Source organism: Centrocercus urophasianus, unplaced genomic scaffold, assembly GCF_019232065.1.
Source record: "Centrocercus urophasianus isolate 14NV4802_14NV808 unplaced genomic scaffold, USGS_Curo_1.0 seq_73, whole genome shotgun sequence".
Classification (NCBI taxonomy): domain Eukaryota; kingdom Metazoa; phylum Chordata; class Aves; order Galliformes; family Phasianidae; genus Centrocercus; species Centrocercus urophasianus.
The window spans coordinates 10,067,127-10,081,821 of record NW_024885344.1 but is presented as its reverse complement, the minus strand read 5'-3'; the positions used below and the strand labels follow the sequence as shown (position 1 = coordinate 10,081,821).

General features: G+C 45.5%; 1 protein-coding gene across 2 annotated transcripts in view; it reads left to right on the top strand.

Annotated features, from left to right (window-relative positions):
* The window catches only part of WASHC1 (WASH complex subunit 1), a 39,715-nt gene that overhangs the window by 21,116 nt on the left and 3,904 nt on the right, over nt 1-14,695 (top strand). For both annotated transcript variants that reach the window (XM_042837689.1, XM_042837690.1), the window contains exons 3-6: nt 8,195-8,306; nt 8,992-9,138; nt 13,260-13,396; nt 14,259-14,394. In XM_042837689.1, coding sequence (XP_042693623.1) covers nt 8,195-8,306; nt 8,992-9,138; nt 13,260-13,396; nt 14,259-14,394 — 532 coding nt within the window. The remainder of the gene's footprint in view (nt 1-8,194; nt 8,307-8,991; nt 9,139-13,259; nt 13,397-14,258; nt 14,395-14,695) is intronic.

The window sequence follows — 14,695 nt, the reverse complement described above, 5'->3', positions numbered from 1 at the left end:
GATGTGCCACAGAGTGCTTCATTGAAATGATAGAGAGCTGTCAAACAAAGCAGAGAGGTTCTGCTTTTCAATTCAGTTACAAAAAGCCCTCTGTCTAGAGCCCAAAGTTTTTTGGGAAAAGTAACCAGAAATCTCTTAGAAGTACTTCAATTACTCAGGAAAGGTGTTGGATGAAAAACATGATAAAAAGTTACTCTTATTCTGTGAAGCACATAGGCTCAAATTAGCTTGTCGATGGGCGTATCGTGGAAGGTGCCTTTTGAGATTTAAGTGTGAATGCAATTGGTTATAGGAAAATGAAGAAGTAACATGAAACAGATCCTGTTTCTGAAGTGCAAATATTTTGAAATGAAAGGCATCGCTGGCAATAAATAAGGAAATAAATGTTTCTTTTAAAAGAAAGAGACCCTTTTTGAAAGAGAGGGATCTGTTATGAGGAGAAGTTGAAATTGGAAGCATGGTTGAGAAAGGGAAAATGTATAGTTAGCAGTGAGGTTTCTTAACTAGCAAAGACCTAGTAACTATTTCTGAGAACGCAATTCTAATGTGGTTGGGCGTATTTTCTTTGTAAGACAATTTGGAGGGGAATTTTGTGAGTCAGCACTGGCTGTCACAGGATGGTGAGAAGTATCACTGTTGAACAGAAGCACTGAGTTGCTGTGGTCAGTCCATAACACCAGTCCATCAGTCCATAAGTATCTGCTGCTCTGTCATGGTCACTCTCCATCCCTGCTCCCCCATGGGCTGCCCTCTGACAGCTCAGGCTTCTCCTGCAGATGCTCTCCATGGACTGCAGCTCCTTTGAGCCTCATCTGCTGCTGCACTGTGGGCTCCTCCATGGCTGCACATAATGCCTGTGGGCTGCATGTGCACTGCTCCTCCATGGGCATCTACTCAGGCTACAGGGAGTTTCTGCTCTGTGCCTGGAGTACCTCCTGCACTGCCTTCAGTGCCCAATGTTTCACGTATCTGCACTCCTTTTCCAGAGCTGCTGTTGTGCAGCAGATTTTCCCCTTCCTTAAATCTGCTGTGCCAGGGCACACCCAGCAGTGCTTATGTCTCAGCTCTGGCAGCAATGGGGGCCTTTTGGGGCAGCTCTGATCTAACATGAGACAGTGCTGGGCTGCTCACAGTAGCCATCCTGCAGGCCCCTTCTACCAAAACCTTGCCAGGTAAGCGCAGTACAGCACCTCAGTGCAGCCTGCGTAGTAGAACCTGCAGGGATTTTTACTAAATCAGTTCTAATCATCATTGCACGGCTGGATGTTGATTACCTTGGGCAGGAACACTGATTCAAAACTTATTCAAAAGATAGCTTAGGTGCTATTGCAAAAGCTGGGAATAAAAAGGAACTTCCAGATCTTCTGCTACAAACCAGCCTGTCATCTTGTTCTGCGTGCTTGAGATGATGGTGGGTTTCCTTTCCTGTGATGAGGAAGACTCCACAAATGTCTGCCTTGCTTCCCTACTCGATCACTGTGCTGTAGCAAGGCTGCTGTAGCTCCAAGTGAGACAAACGGTGGGGAAGCTGCTGTGGGCTTGTAAGTGCTAGGCTCCTGTTATCACATTCAGATGAAGCTCAGAAGTTTCGGCCAGTTTGGGCTGGTGGCTCATGCATTTTTCTCTGACAACCCCACTTGGGAAAAGGCGCGCATTAGATATTTAGATCTGGAGTGATCTGTTTTCTCTGACTACTGCTGATGGAAAATGTGGAGTGAAATCCCGTTTAAGAGTAAAGGGCGTAATGAAATTGTTTGTGTAGAATCAGATATGGTGCCAAAATGAAGACTGTGAAGGAGCTCCTTTGACACTCAGTGATCCAGAAAAAGCAGAAAGCTACTGTTTACCACACGGTCACCTGGATTCCACCCTGAAGTTTCCTGTGATTCTGTGTGATGATGCATAATTTCTGATCTTTGAGAACAGAAAAGAAGATCTTTGGCCATTCTAAGAGGGGAGTTTTAGTGAGAGAAAGGAGCAAAAGAAACCTAATGTTTGTGTGCACAGTTGATTAATTGAATATTACAAGATGCCAAAACACCTTCTCAAGCTATTTGCACAATACGATGCGTGACTTCAAGCAGTGTGGAACCAAATTCAGTGTTTTCCTTTTGACAGTCTCATAAAATTCTGTCCAAACAAGAAGCAACCTTCCTTTCAGTAGTGATTTAAAAAACCACAAACCACAGCAACCAAACAAAAAAAACCGCTTAAGGCTATTACTAAAAAGATTGAAGTGAGTAAACATTCATGAGAAATTTGCAAGGAGGAGTGAAGACTACTATAGAGCTAACAAACCAGTTACACTACTGAAGGCATCTTCTGCCTGGTATTTCAAGATAATTTCTGTAGCTGCCATCTGGAAAACAGCTCCATAGTATTATTCAGTATTTACTCCCATAGTGCCAGTGGAGGAAATCAAAAGGCCACTTATAAACTCCAGCAGAAATAATAGAAGGAACCATTCTTCTCCCCAGTACTTTAGACAATCCTTCCCAGCAGTTATCACTGTGAGGGTAGAATCTGTTGTGGTTATACATCCTAACATGTGGAAAAAGTAGTTTGATCAAAAAGCAGCTTGTACAGTTAAACTAGAAGACCTACTTACGTGATTTATTTGCAAACGCAGTCTTTCAACTCAGTATGTATTTATTTTAAATAGAAGAAAGGCTGTACACCTTGAGATCAGCGCAGGATGGGAGGCTGGAAGGTTAAGATCTTGTCTGTGGCCTTTAAGAAAAAGAGAAGGCTGTTCTGGAGAGGAGAACAGTGCTGCAGTGGGTGCTGCATGGACAGGTAAAAATTTAAAACAGTTTCCATTTCTGTGTAAACTTAATTCCTAGTGAATTAAGTTCTTGCTTCACCTTGTGAAGTTTCTTTTGGGTGAGAACATGTCCTCTGAAGAGAGATGAAGAGTGGATCATGCTGAGGGTAACCTGACAACCTTCATCCCCCTCCAGGCTACAAAGCTGTTTGGCATTGTGGGAGTGGGGCAATGTGGGAATGCTGGAACACCTGCGAATCAGGCTTAAGGAGCAATCAAAGTGCGATAAGCATTAATTAGTATAATACCCAAACCCTTAATGGAGGAAGGAACATTGATTGCACTGTCTCACTTGGGATTTCTTTCTGCCAGAGACGATGTATGATGACAGCTTCTGATTACACTTACTCAGACATGAAATAAGACTTTAAAAACTGCTTAAATATGAAGGAGAGAGAAGAGCAGAAAGCAAACAAGTTGATCTTTCTTTGAGTGGCTGAATGTGTTTGGCTTTCTGTAAAAGCGTCCATTTTTGCTTTTTGCCTTCCCAACTTTCAAGGTGAACTGACACTGTGAGCTGGCTTTGAACGCTTCCCTGGATTGCTGTAAACAGTACACGTTTCAGCAGCTTTTCTCTTGCCCTCTCTGTCTCAATACTGCAGTGTTGCTGGCTGCTGGGTAGAATCATTCTGTGGGAGTGGTGAGAGGGGGACTCCAGCTTCTCGCAGTCCGTTTCTGGCTGTGCTGGTTGTTGCAGTAAGGCTGTCTGTAAAGAAGGCTCTAGTGCCTTATCAAACATGATTCTTTGTTAGCCAGCCAGGATACACTAAGGTATTCTACCCTAGCTCTCTTGGATTGTTTAGGCCTTAGTGGACTCTGCGCATAAGCCCTTATTAATGGGTTCCAGGGTTGATAGTTGATCACTTCAGCAACCTGAGGAGCCATGGCCTTCTTCCAAGGAGATTCTTACACAAATTGGAAGTTACAGTCACTCTTTGCCACAGCATACAAATAGTAGTAGAAAAGAATGATGACATATTTCCTGGGACCCAGGGGAAAGTGGGCTCTACAGCATGAGGGGGAAGATAGATACTTGGTGGCTCAGCACCACCTTGCTCTGCTTTCATCATGAAACAATTTATTCCTTTCCCTGAGCTGCACATGGTCTCTCCTTGCCTTGACAGCCTTTTGGAAACCCATTGAACCTTTTCCTAGAGGTCTGATGGTGTATCATTGATCAGCTGTGGTACCCTGCTGGTTTTACTACCAGTAATTTGGATACGTGGCACCCAATGGTGTTATTCTTCACCGTTACCCTGTTTCAGCACCAGGCTCCTTGTAGAGCCTGGGGATGTGCTAAATTTCAAGAACCGTAAATGCTGTCCCTTATGATTCACACCTCCTGCAGTAACAGGAATTTAATAAAGCCACTCTTTGTTAGGGGGGAAAAAAAAAAAATAGCAGCTTGACTTCTAGGCAAAAAGCCAAGGGTTTATAGAACAAATTTATAGTGTGTACCTAGGTTTAGAATAACAATGCCAAGCATCTCCCTGCTATCTCTCAGGACTGGAGCCCAGGCTGGGAGGAGACCAGAAGTCTGACTTGCTGTGGTGTGAACAGTCCTCATTTAAGAAAAAAGAAGTCATTTAATACTTTGGATGCCTTATCCTCCTGTGCAACTTTGTTTCTCATTCTACTCTGTAATGTTCTTTCTCCTTGGTTGATCACTTACTTTTGTACTTCAGACATGAAATTGAAGTACTTTGGTATTCCAGAGAGGTTTGCTCCCAGGCTCTGCTGGCTCACCTTTCTCATTCACCTTGATGTGGAGTTCGCCTCTTCTCTCTCCTGTGTCCCAAGTTTTGTCGTCCCTGTCACTTTTGGGTGATGTGTGTGCTGAACGTGGACAGCAAAGGACCTCTTTCTGCTGTGATACTTCCCTCCAGCTCAATTCTGTCTTTCCTCAAGCTGCTTTGTTCAGTCACCTTTCTGGTAACCTGTCAGCCTACCTTCAAACCTGCTTTGATTTTAATTTTTTTTTTTTTTTCCGATGTTGTGTGATCCCAAGCAAATATAGGTGATAAAAATCTCAATTTTAACTTGGCACTTTGGAGTGCTTGGAGACTAAGAGGAATATTGTTATTGTTATTGCATCATGTGTCTTTCGTGCCACATCCCAAATTCTTCGTATGTTTTCCTGTGGGAGTAAGAGAACAATAATCTTTCCCCTCTGAGCAGGCACAGATGAAGCAGAGGAGATTTCTCTGTAGCTGCCTGAATATGAGGATTATCAGAGAAGTTATAAGGAGATAATAGGAAATGATAAACTCCATGGCTGCAGATGGGCTTGAAGATGCACAGCCTGTCAGGGCAGCGGTGAGGAGAGGGGGAAATATTCCTGAGAACTGCTCTAGGTCCTTAGAGGGAGTCCTCTCTAAAATGGGAAAGAACATGAGGCTTTAGGAGAAGGGAGCCCTCAGCTGAAGGTGAGGGGTGCATGGGGCTTGACAGTATAAAGATTTTAGAGGGATGGAGGAAGTGAAAGCTTGAGTCAAAGCAGCTGAAAGATTGGCTTTAATATCTGCATAGATAAAAATAAAAGTCTCTGTGGATTAAGAGATAATCCACTAGATAGATTTAATCTGCCGCATGTATTACTTCCGCAAAGAAAAGCACTGGGATGGGAAGGTTGGCTTGGCTCTGTGCCTGGGTTTTGAAAGCAGGTGAATATATTCTTTCTCCTGCAGGCCCCCTTTTCCCTTGTCCCCAGTGCGCAGGAGGGCTGTCCCTGTGCGCCTCCTGCTTCTCTGCAGCTCTGAAGTCACGTTGAATCTAACTACAGGAGCTCCTGAAGCAGAAAAGAGTACCGAGAGCAAAGTAACACAGCAGTGACTAATAAGATGGGCACAGGATAGCTTCAGATGGTGGTGGTATTCTCGGCTGCCTGGAAACAGGATTCTGAGGAGCAGTGACAAACCATTTTATTAACATTCACCCTTCCTGCCCATCCTGCCGTTGCCTTTCATATGAACAGCACTCGGTAACTCAATCCTTCCTAAATGGAGACTGAAGTCCAAATACAGCACTGCTTCAAAGGATTTGCCCTGTAAATCCTTGGGTACACAGCCCTCCAGCCCTTCATGTATCTTGTCTTTTCAAACACCACTTTGACTGTAACTTGGACCGTGCACACGTAACAGTCATATATTCCTAGGAACCTGTGCATGTGATGAAATTTCATGGATTAGTTGGGTTAAGAGTGTTTAATCATTTTGTGGTAGTTACCTTGGTCAGCAAGAAATAAAGCAATTCTGGTGTGTATTCCTTCTCTGTTGTATTCTGTGAAGGTGAATCTCAGGTGAAGGTTTTTGGCAGGTGTGCTAATGTCAGACTGGCAAATCCTAGAGCAGAGATCATAGGAGAAATCACAGATCACAGGGTGCTTCTGGGAGCAGCCAAAGTGATTTGAAACACCTGAGCTGCCACTGGACAGCTTCCCCAGTTTCCCTTGTGCAGGGAGGAGGCAGTCTGTCTGATAGTGCCATTCCATGACTGGCTGAAGTCACTCTTAATTATCTGGGAGTAGAAGGGAAGGATGAAGCTGTAGTTGAGTTCCTTGGGAAGGTAGAGGAAGAGGTGATACATGGGGAAGGAGTGGTGGGGCTGGTAGCGAAAGAAGAAATTGCCTCCTCATTTGGCCTACTTGCATTCTGGAGTAATGGGTGGAGAATGGGTACTGGTTTTCAGGTCTGAGCTTGCATGAGTATTTGCTTAAGGTTTCCTTTTGGAAGAGAAAGGTATGCCTCGTTGACCCCTGAGACCTGGGTCTGGGAATCAGCAGAATGCTGACTAGAAGTGTTTGACTGTTTGATGTTTTCTCTTTACTTTGGGCTTCGAGAAGGCTTTGCTCAGTTCTTTTAGGACAGAGGTCTACTCACAGGTGAGAGGGAAAATTACATCATTGATATGAGGGAGAGAGGCAAAGCAGAAATAAATGACCAATTTTTTTCATCTTTGGAGGAAGTAAAAATAGGCTGGTGCCGCCAGGAGCAGCACTGGGAATGAGGTCAATCAATACGATTATAAAACATGTGCAAAAGAAGCAAACTGTGAGGTGGGAAAACTGGCTGGAAAGAACAGTTAGAAAAGATTTAGTTCCTTGGGAAACATCTCGTGCTTTAACAAAGCAAGGCAATGGGACAGCCCTGTGACACATGGAATTTGCTGCAGACAGGTGCTAGGAAATGCACGCTGAGAGGAACAACATAAGCCACTCTGAGAACTATCAAGTATATAAACAATGTGGACTTCCTCCGCTGAGACAGTGGGAGGGTGTGGGAAGGAAACCATGAACAGATTTGCACTTAGTGTTGGTACAAAATACAAGCTGTTAGGCTGTATTTGAAGTAAAAGGATGAAGAAGTGGAGGATGCTACTGAGAGGCGGGATCTCATGAGGTTCAGTTTTGCTCATCTCCCACTTCAAAAAGAGTAGAATAAACTGTGTGCTCTCCTGCCCTGTGCATGAGGGAGGGTTTTCACGCCTTCAGAAAGAGGGATGCTTGGTTATGAGCAAGCAGAAACGCTTAAAGCTGGCTAGAGAAAGAAATGGAGGTCTTTCAGAATGAAAGAAGGTGAGCTGGCTGCTCATACTTTTGTTTTTTTCTGTAGCTGCAGCCAGCAGGAGCCTTTAGAGGAATCCATTTTTTTACTGAGAGAGTGCATTGCACCGGGTGAAAATACTTGAAAAGACTGTGGTAGAGTTGGAAAGTGCTAATGTCACCTTTGTTACTGAAAGGAATTATACAGACAGAACGAAAAAAAGAGCATAGGAGTTCTCTGCTTAAATGCAAAGGGGGACTTGGGGGTGGAATTTAAAGATAAGACCGAGATTGATTTTTCCAGGCACAAAATGATCCGCTGGAACTCGTTGCTACAAAACAATGCTGAAATGAAGTACTGTGGCTCCTGAAAGATTGTGTGGTCACAAAAATATTCTGTGCTGGTTTTGCTAAAGGGATGAAGCTTCAGAACAATTGTTAGCATTTGAGCTTGAAGTGGGGCTGCACCTCATAGTTATGTACAGAGGAGGAGGGTCTCTTCTGAGAAGGTTGTTGTCTGTTGATAACTTATTGTGGCTTTCTTATTAGCTGTAATTGCAGTGAGGCATGGGGTTTTCTTCACTCAGTTCTGACTGTGCTGTGCGAGGAGAATGGCGCACAGAAAATCACAGACTTGTCTTATTTCATGTTGGAGCACGTGAGAAACTCTTAATGGGACCAAGACGAGTATCTGACCCTGTACTATCTTGCCTTGTGAAACAATCCAGACCACTGAGATTCACATCCTTCCTCTTGGTGTGGTGACTGGCTCTTGCCAAAAAATCTCTGGCTTTAAATTCTTATCCTTAAGCAATGTCCTTGTTCCTTAGGATCTCTCAGCGGGTGGAAACCAGCCGGGCACAGCTTCAGGCAATCAGTGAGAGAGTCACGCTCGCACAAGCAAAGATTGAGAAGATCAAGGGCAGCAAGAAGGCTATTAAGGTAGTGACTCCAGTGAAGGCTGTATGGCGTCTCTCCTTTCCACCTTCTATCTTTATCCCTGAAGCAAGCTCTGCAGAAAAACAGATGCTGCCCATCCACTTCTCTGTTCCTTGCTGCTGAGCAGGAGCTGTGATGAGAGTCCCCCTTCTGACAGGGCCAGTTAATGATTCTTAAATCCACGGGCTACCCAGTTCCTGGCCATACAAAGCCAATATAAGTTGTTGCCTTAACTACTACCTTTAGAATAAAACAGCTTTGTGCTTTACTATGCCCAACACCCTCTCATTTCGTGTTCTTACAATCTTGCATTGAATAGAAGCTGCTGATAGAGAGCCACCCCCTCCAGTGCATGTTTATCTGTGTGAGCTGTGTAAAACTGGTGGAAGTCTTCCTTTTACCATTCCTGCTGTATTTAATACAGTGTTTCCAGTTCCCTTCCTGCACTTTGGAAGCCTTTCTGCCTCCTGTTACTTGCAGAGAGAGAGAATTTTTGGCACTTCAACTTTCAAAATTGATGGCCCTCATGATGGTTTCTGCAGAAATAGCCCTTAAGAGCCTGTTAACTCCAAGGCTCTCCATTCCCACAGGCAGCACAGATCATGTGCCTTAATCTACTCCACATGTTTCTGCAGCAGAAGATTGCTTAGTTGCTGGGATTTTGAAATCCCTCCTTGTCTCTCCTCAGGTATTTTCCAGTGCCAAGTATCCTGCCCCTGAACGGCTGCAGGAGTACTGTTCGATTTTTGCTGGTGCAGAAGACCCAGCTAAACAGAAATGGCCAAGACACAAGATCCAGAGCAAGCACCGAATGCTGGATGAAAAATCCTTGCAGGTAAGGAGGAGGAGAAAAGACCGTGAGATGAGCAAGCAAAGAGAAGTCTCCTTGATGAAGTAGACCAGAGTTTTAGGTATGGGTGGGGAGCTGAACAGCTGTTGTCTGCAGCAGGTAGTGTTGAAGGAGGTGGCGTTCCTTTCTTGTTTGTGTACTGAGTGAGGGGGAGATGCTTCTTAGGGTGGTCTGAGAAGGGATAGGTTTGATACAAAGAAACACCCTGATAGTTTGGGTCAAACTGGATTGGAAAGAAGAGAGAACAAGTTGGTATCTGTAAAGGTTACCGCATGTGTGCTGTGCCAGGAGTAGCAGACGTGCTCTTCCTGGCAGGTCAGGGTTCAAACTGTCATCAGGGTTCAAACTCAGCTTCCTTGCTCTCTTCCCCCTAAGAGACTTGCTTCCACGTCCTTGTATGCCGTGGCCCAAAAATAAACCTGCCACTGAATGTTTTATCACACTAAACCTTCCTGAGTTTTAATGGAGTTGAGGTCTCTGTACAGTGAGGTAGTTATGAATATTTCAGCCAGATCGGGAGTGGAGTTGCTGGCCAAATGGACAGCTGGCACACTTGAGCAGGGTTTGTGCATCCTTCAAGGCCTGGCAGTAGGCCAGGGCACAGCTGCATGGGACCTGTTGTCGGCCAGCTGGGGCAAGCCAACTTCTGTTGTGCTGGCTGTCTGATGGCCCCATCCCGTCAGACAGTCTGCAGGGAGCAGAGGTACACAGGCATTGGCAAGGGAGGTGTGCTGATATACAGCCCCTCACACAGGGAGGTGACTGAAAAGAGAATCAACTGGTAGAGGCTCCACAAAGAGCAAACGGCGTGCCCATTCGACTTGCCTGCTCGTAAGCTCTGCATGCTCTTCTGTGCAGCCTATGTCACTCACCTGCAGTGCCACCCTTGCCCTCGCCCAGGCGATCTCTGTTCCATTGCAGAGTTCTGCTCTCCATGATCAAGGCTGCCATCACCACAGGGATTTTTGCAGACTCCAGTATATGTTTGTGCTTCTTCCCTCCTCCTGTGACTCAGTTCTCCCTTTGGACTATTTCTTTTTTGGGAGGGCCTGTGGCTTTGTCACCCACAACTCTTTTGTGGGGTAGGACAGTGCTGTGCTGACAACTGGCTTATGAAAGATAGAAGGACCTGCAGGAGTGGCAGCTGCTGTGCAGTGGGGCTCAGTGTGGTCCTAACGCCGTCCAGGGGGACAGAGCCTTCTTATCTACAGCTGAGCATGAGCATGATGTGCCTTGCAGTAATGAAATGTGACAGAGAGAAGTCTAATGTTTGCATTTATACCCTCCTCAATTATTCAGGGCTTTCAGCAGAGGCTCACTGCCTGTTTTCACTTCTAATGAGGGCCTTTTTGCTGGGAGCAGTCACAGTAGCCTTTGCTAACTTCACTCACACACACACACGCACACACACACACTGCCAGGAAAGCAAGCTCTGATCCTGTCATTTTGAGGGTAAGTAATGCCAGCCTGTGCTGAGTGCTTAGGGTTTGTGCTCTGGGGCAGAAGCATTTGAGTTAGAACTGTATGTGGTTCTGCAATTTTATTTTAAAAATGCTTCCCTTCTGGGAAGTTCTCTTTTGCCCTCCATTCCATAAGCAAATGAAGACTCAGCTGGTGAGAGGACAGAGGCATAGGCTGGTAGCATAGTGCTGACAGATAAGAACATTGGAGATGGGGTCCTTGTGTTAAGCCTGACTCACTTGCTTTGCACATGGCTGCGTTAGCAGCTAGGCACTGTTAAATGTGATCTAGCTGCAGGCTTTTAGGGCTTCTGAGGTGCTGGGCACTGTCTTTGTGGGTGGGATGTGTCTGAGTGTTGAGGTACCCTTCCAGAGGCTGGAAAACAGGGTTTTCCTCTGGACTGTGGGAAACATGGTCCATCTGGGACTGGGGAGAGGTCCAACTGACAGTTGCAAGTTTTTGAAGATTCCTCATTAGACTTCAGCAGTGTCAGTAACCTGAGCTGCCCAGTGAGCTCTGCAGAGTTCACCATAGGTGCAGGCAGGCACTTTCTAACCTTTAACTGCATTTCCAGTTAGCCTCCATTAGCACGAGAGAGAAGGGGGTTTCAGATGCATCACTCCAATTCCCATCGTAAGGTTGCGTGTTAATTAAACCTAAGAACTAGTGTGACTTATATATTGTTAATCATAGGCTCTTAGGGAGAAAAGTGGCTGGAAGTGCATCATAGACGATCCTGCTGGGTGCCAAATCACCATGTTCAGGTGTTGAAGCATTCAAACACACTCCACGACTTCAGTACATTGAGGCTGCTGAACCTTTGGCTTATGGTCTTCCTGTCACTTTAAGAAAAATGATGCGTCAACTTGCAGTGTTCACAGTTGCAGGATATTATTAATGACAGGTACCTATTCTAAATATCAAAACAGATCTAGATATTTTAAGGCTTGCGTTTTGGTGGCATTTAAATTAAAAGGATTTACATTTCAGAGTAATACGCTTGGTGCTTTTGTAACTACCTTAGATTAGACTTATAAGTAAACGTAGGTAATGGTTGGTTTCTCGCTCCACCCTTAAAGTGACGCACAGCCTTCCAGTGCTAATTGGAATCCACAAAGAGAGAAGTAAAAAAATATATATTTGACTCGAGGGCTAAGTGTGTGTGAACAGTCTGCAAAAACATCAGTACTCCCTCATGCTTCAAAAATTAAACGCTGCAAAATGAATATTAATGATCAAAAAGAACCTTTATTTCTGAATTTCTGAGTCTCTAAATAACAATTTACTCATGTATTTTTGCCTATTTGCTGCTGCAGAAATGCAAGGTGTTTATTTCAGCATATTTTTCACAAGTTGGAATCTGTTATTTGGAGGAAACAAAAATCAAAACCTCACAGTCTTTTCCCACAGTGTTTGTAGACTCGGAGCACCATACAGACTTGTAGTGGATTTGCTGAGCTGTGACTAAGCCATTTCCCGGGATTTCTGACTACCCAATTCAAACCTGAAATTTCCATCAGTGGAAACTGCTTATGTTGCTGAGCTGCGTTCTTAAAATTGAACCAGCAATGGTCTCCAATTCCCCACTGCAAGTACAAAGTACATCTGGTGATGCTGGAAGTAGCGAGGCAGTAGAAGGCTGCGGGCAGCATTGGGAGCTGTATCAGCATGGAGCTGTGAGGCTGCTGCTTGTCCCAATTTGACTGAAGAAAGAGTTGTGAAGGTGCTGAGGAGGGATGTGGGGAGAGGTCTAGGATGAGAGTTTGCTGTTTCATAGGCTTTCTCTGGGTTCAGGGACAAATTCCTTTCCTCTCTGTAGAGCTGTGCATGCAGCAGTGTGTTGTGGTCACTGAACATCATCCCCCCAGAGCATCTGGCAGCGGATGCTGTCATGCTAGCTGAAACTCTGGTCTGATCTGGGATGGCAATTCCTGTGCTCTATAAAAGTCAAGCAGTTCAGATGCAATAAGTTCTTTTCTAAAGGGAGTTCTATATATTATGCATGAAGTTTTAGAACCAAGAGAAAGGAGATTTCAGTTCATTAGAGTTGAAAACTCCTGCAAATCCCTCAGGCTTTGCAAAACCATCTGGCACGTTCCACCTTGCATACTCCCTTCTGCCTGATCTCTTGCCTAGTGAAGGCATGCAATTTTTCCCTAACCTTTCTTTGCCTTCTCTGCATACCCCACCAGTGGGATCTCCTCTCCTAAAACATGAGGTGAGGGCAGAAGAGGGGAGGTAACAGAGATGTTTGGGGGCTCTGCTTGCGTGAAAATGTGTCATATCTCCCAGCTGGAGATAACAAATGCTTAGTTCAGATAGAGATGCTCAATCCCTCCCGCTGGTTATAAGAACCTAAATGGCTGTTATATTTTGATGGATTCTTGCCATTGAAACACCAACAGCATAACCCATCTGTAACACCAAAAGCATATTCCATGGGCCTGAACGGATGAGATTCATCACCTGGGGTTGCAGTGTTGTCCACGTGCTTTCTTTCTCAAACGGAGGTAGAGAGGGAGAAGTAGGATTCCCAGACTTGGTAGTGGAACCAGTACTGTGGGTTTTGGTGGCTGGGGAGAGCTGTCCCATTGGCTTTTTTTTTTTTTTCAGTGTTTTGCTACCCATTATCTGTCTTCTTGCAGGAGAAGCTCAAGTACTTCCCAGTGTGTGTGAACACCAAAATTCACCAGGAAGATGATGCAGAAGAAGGTCTCGGCAGCCTCCCAAGGAACATCAGCTCTCTCAGCTCCCTGCTGCTCTTCAACACCACGGAGAACCTGTGAGTTGGCTCAGGACTGTGCTGGCCACCTGTCTCTGCTTGTTCTCAGAGGAGCTATCCCTGCCTCAGGGCAGCTGTGCTGCTTGCTTTCCTTGGGATCTTGCTTAGTAGACTCCTGATGGGACAGGTTTTGGTAGCTCCCAGCTAGCAACCCTTTCTCACTCTGACCTATGGGTGGAATCCTTCATTCACCTGCTTTCAACTCAGCTTAACGCTTCCTTTTTTTTTTCTGTCTTCCTCCTGCAAGTTCTCACCAGCCTTGAGAGCTGCTGTCACTTGTCCTCTGCCCCACTTGCCTGCTTAGGTACTGCTCTTTCTCCTGATGGCTCCTCACAGCAAAACTTAACCACTGTCACTGCTTTAATATCTCCATTGCCACACACACTGCACTGCACTTCCCTTTCCCATCAGACTTTGCCTCATGGTTCTTCCTTCTGCCTACACTGAAGATCTTCTTTAAGTCCTAGTTGACCTTTCAGCTGCTGGACCTCTTCTTTCTTCACAAGCTCCTGATTATTTCCCCTCTTCTTCTTTCCTCCTTCCCCTTTATTAATAAGGCACCTGGAGAGACTGTTGTCTTGGTGAAGGTTTTGAGGCAGTCTCAGGCCAGAAAGTGGGAGGTGAGCTAGGTAATGGTGGGCAGCATGGTAGGGCTTTGCTGCAGGATGAATGCATGTGCTGGAAGGGTGGAGAACAACTGGGCTCCTGGTTGTGGAGGAGTGAGGCTAAAAAGGGCTAAAAGGAGATTGAGGGAGGGCCCAACATGTTCCACCTGCTTGAGCAAGCTGGGAGCTCTCCTTCAAGTCCTTCTTGACTAACACTGTTGAGGTGGCCTCGCTGAAGTGCCTGCCTTCTGCCCTAGATACAAGAAGTATGTTTTCCTGGATCCACTAGCTGGAGCAGTGACCAAGACCCATGTGGCTCTGGAAACAGAGACAGAAGAGAAGCTCTTTGATGCTCCTCTCTCCATCACCGAAAGGGGACAGCTGGACCGGCAGGTGAGATGTAGCTGAGGGGATGCAGTTGCTTCCCAGTCAAGAGTATGGACCTAGCTTTCTGAGAGGAGGAGAAAGCTTTTATAGGGTGGAGAACAGTAGAGGAATGCCCCCACATGGCTGCAGGGTAACCTGCTTATCAGAAAGACCTTGCCTATTTTCATGCCTGCAGTCCTGATTTGGGCTTAATGGATGAGATGAAGCCCTCAAACTTGGCAGGTGTCTCTCTTCTCAGTCATTTGCTGGATGGTGTGAGAAGTGTCATGTAACATGATTCACCTTGCTGCTCAAAGTTATAGAGGAG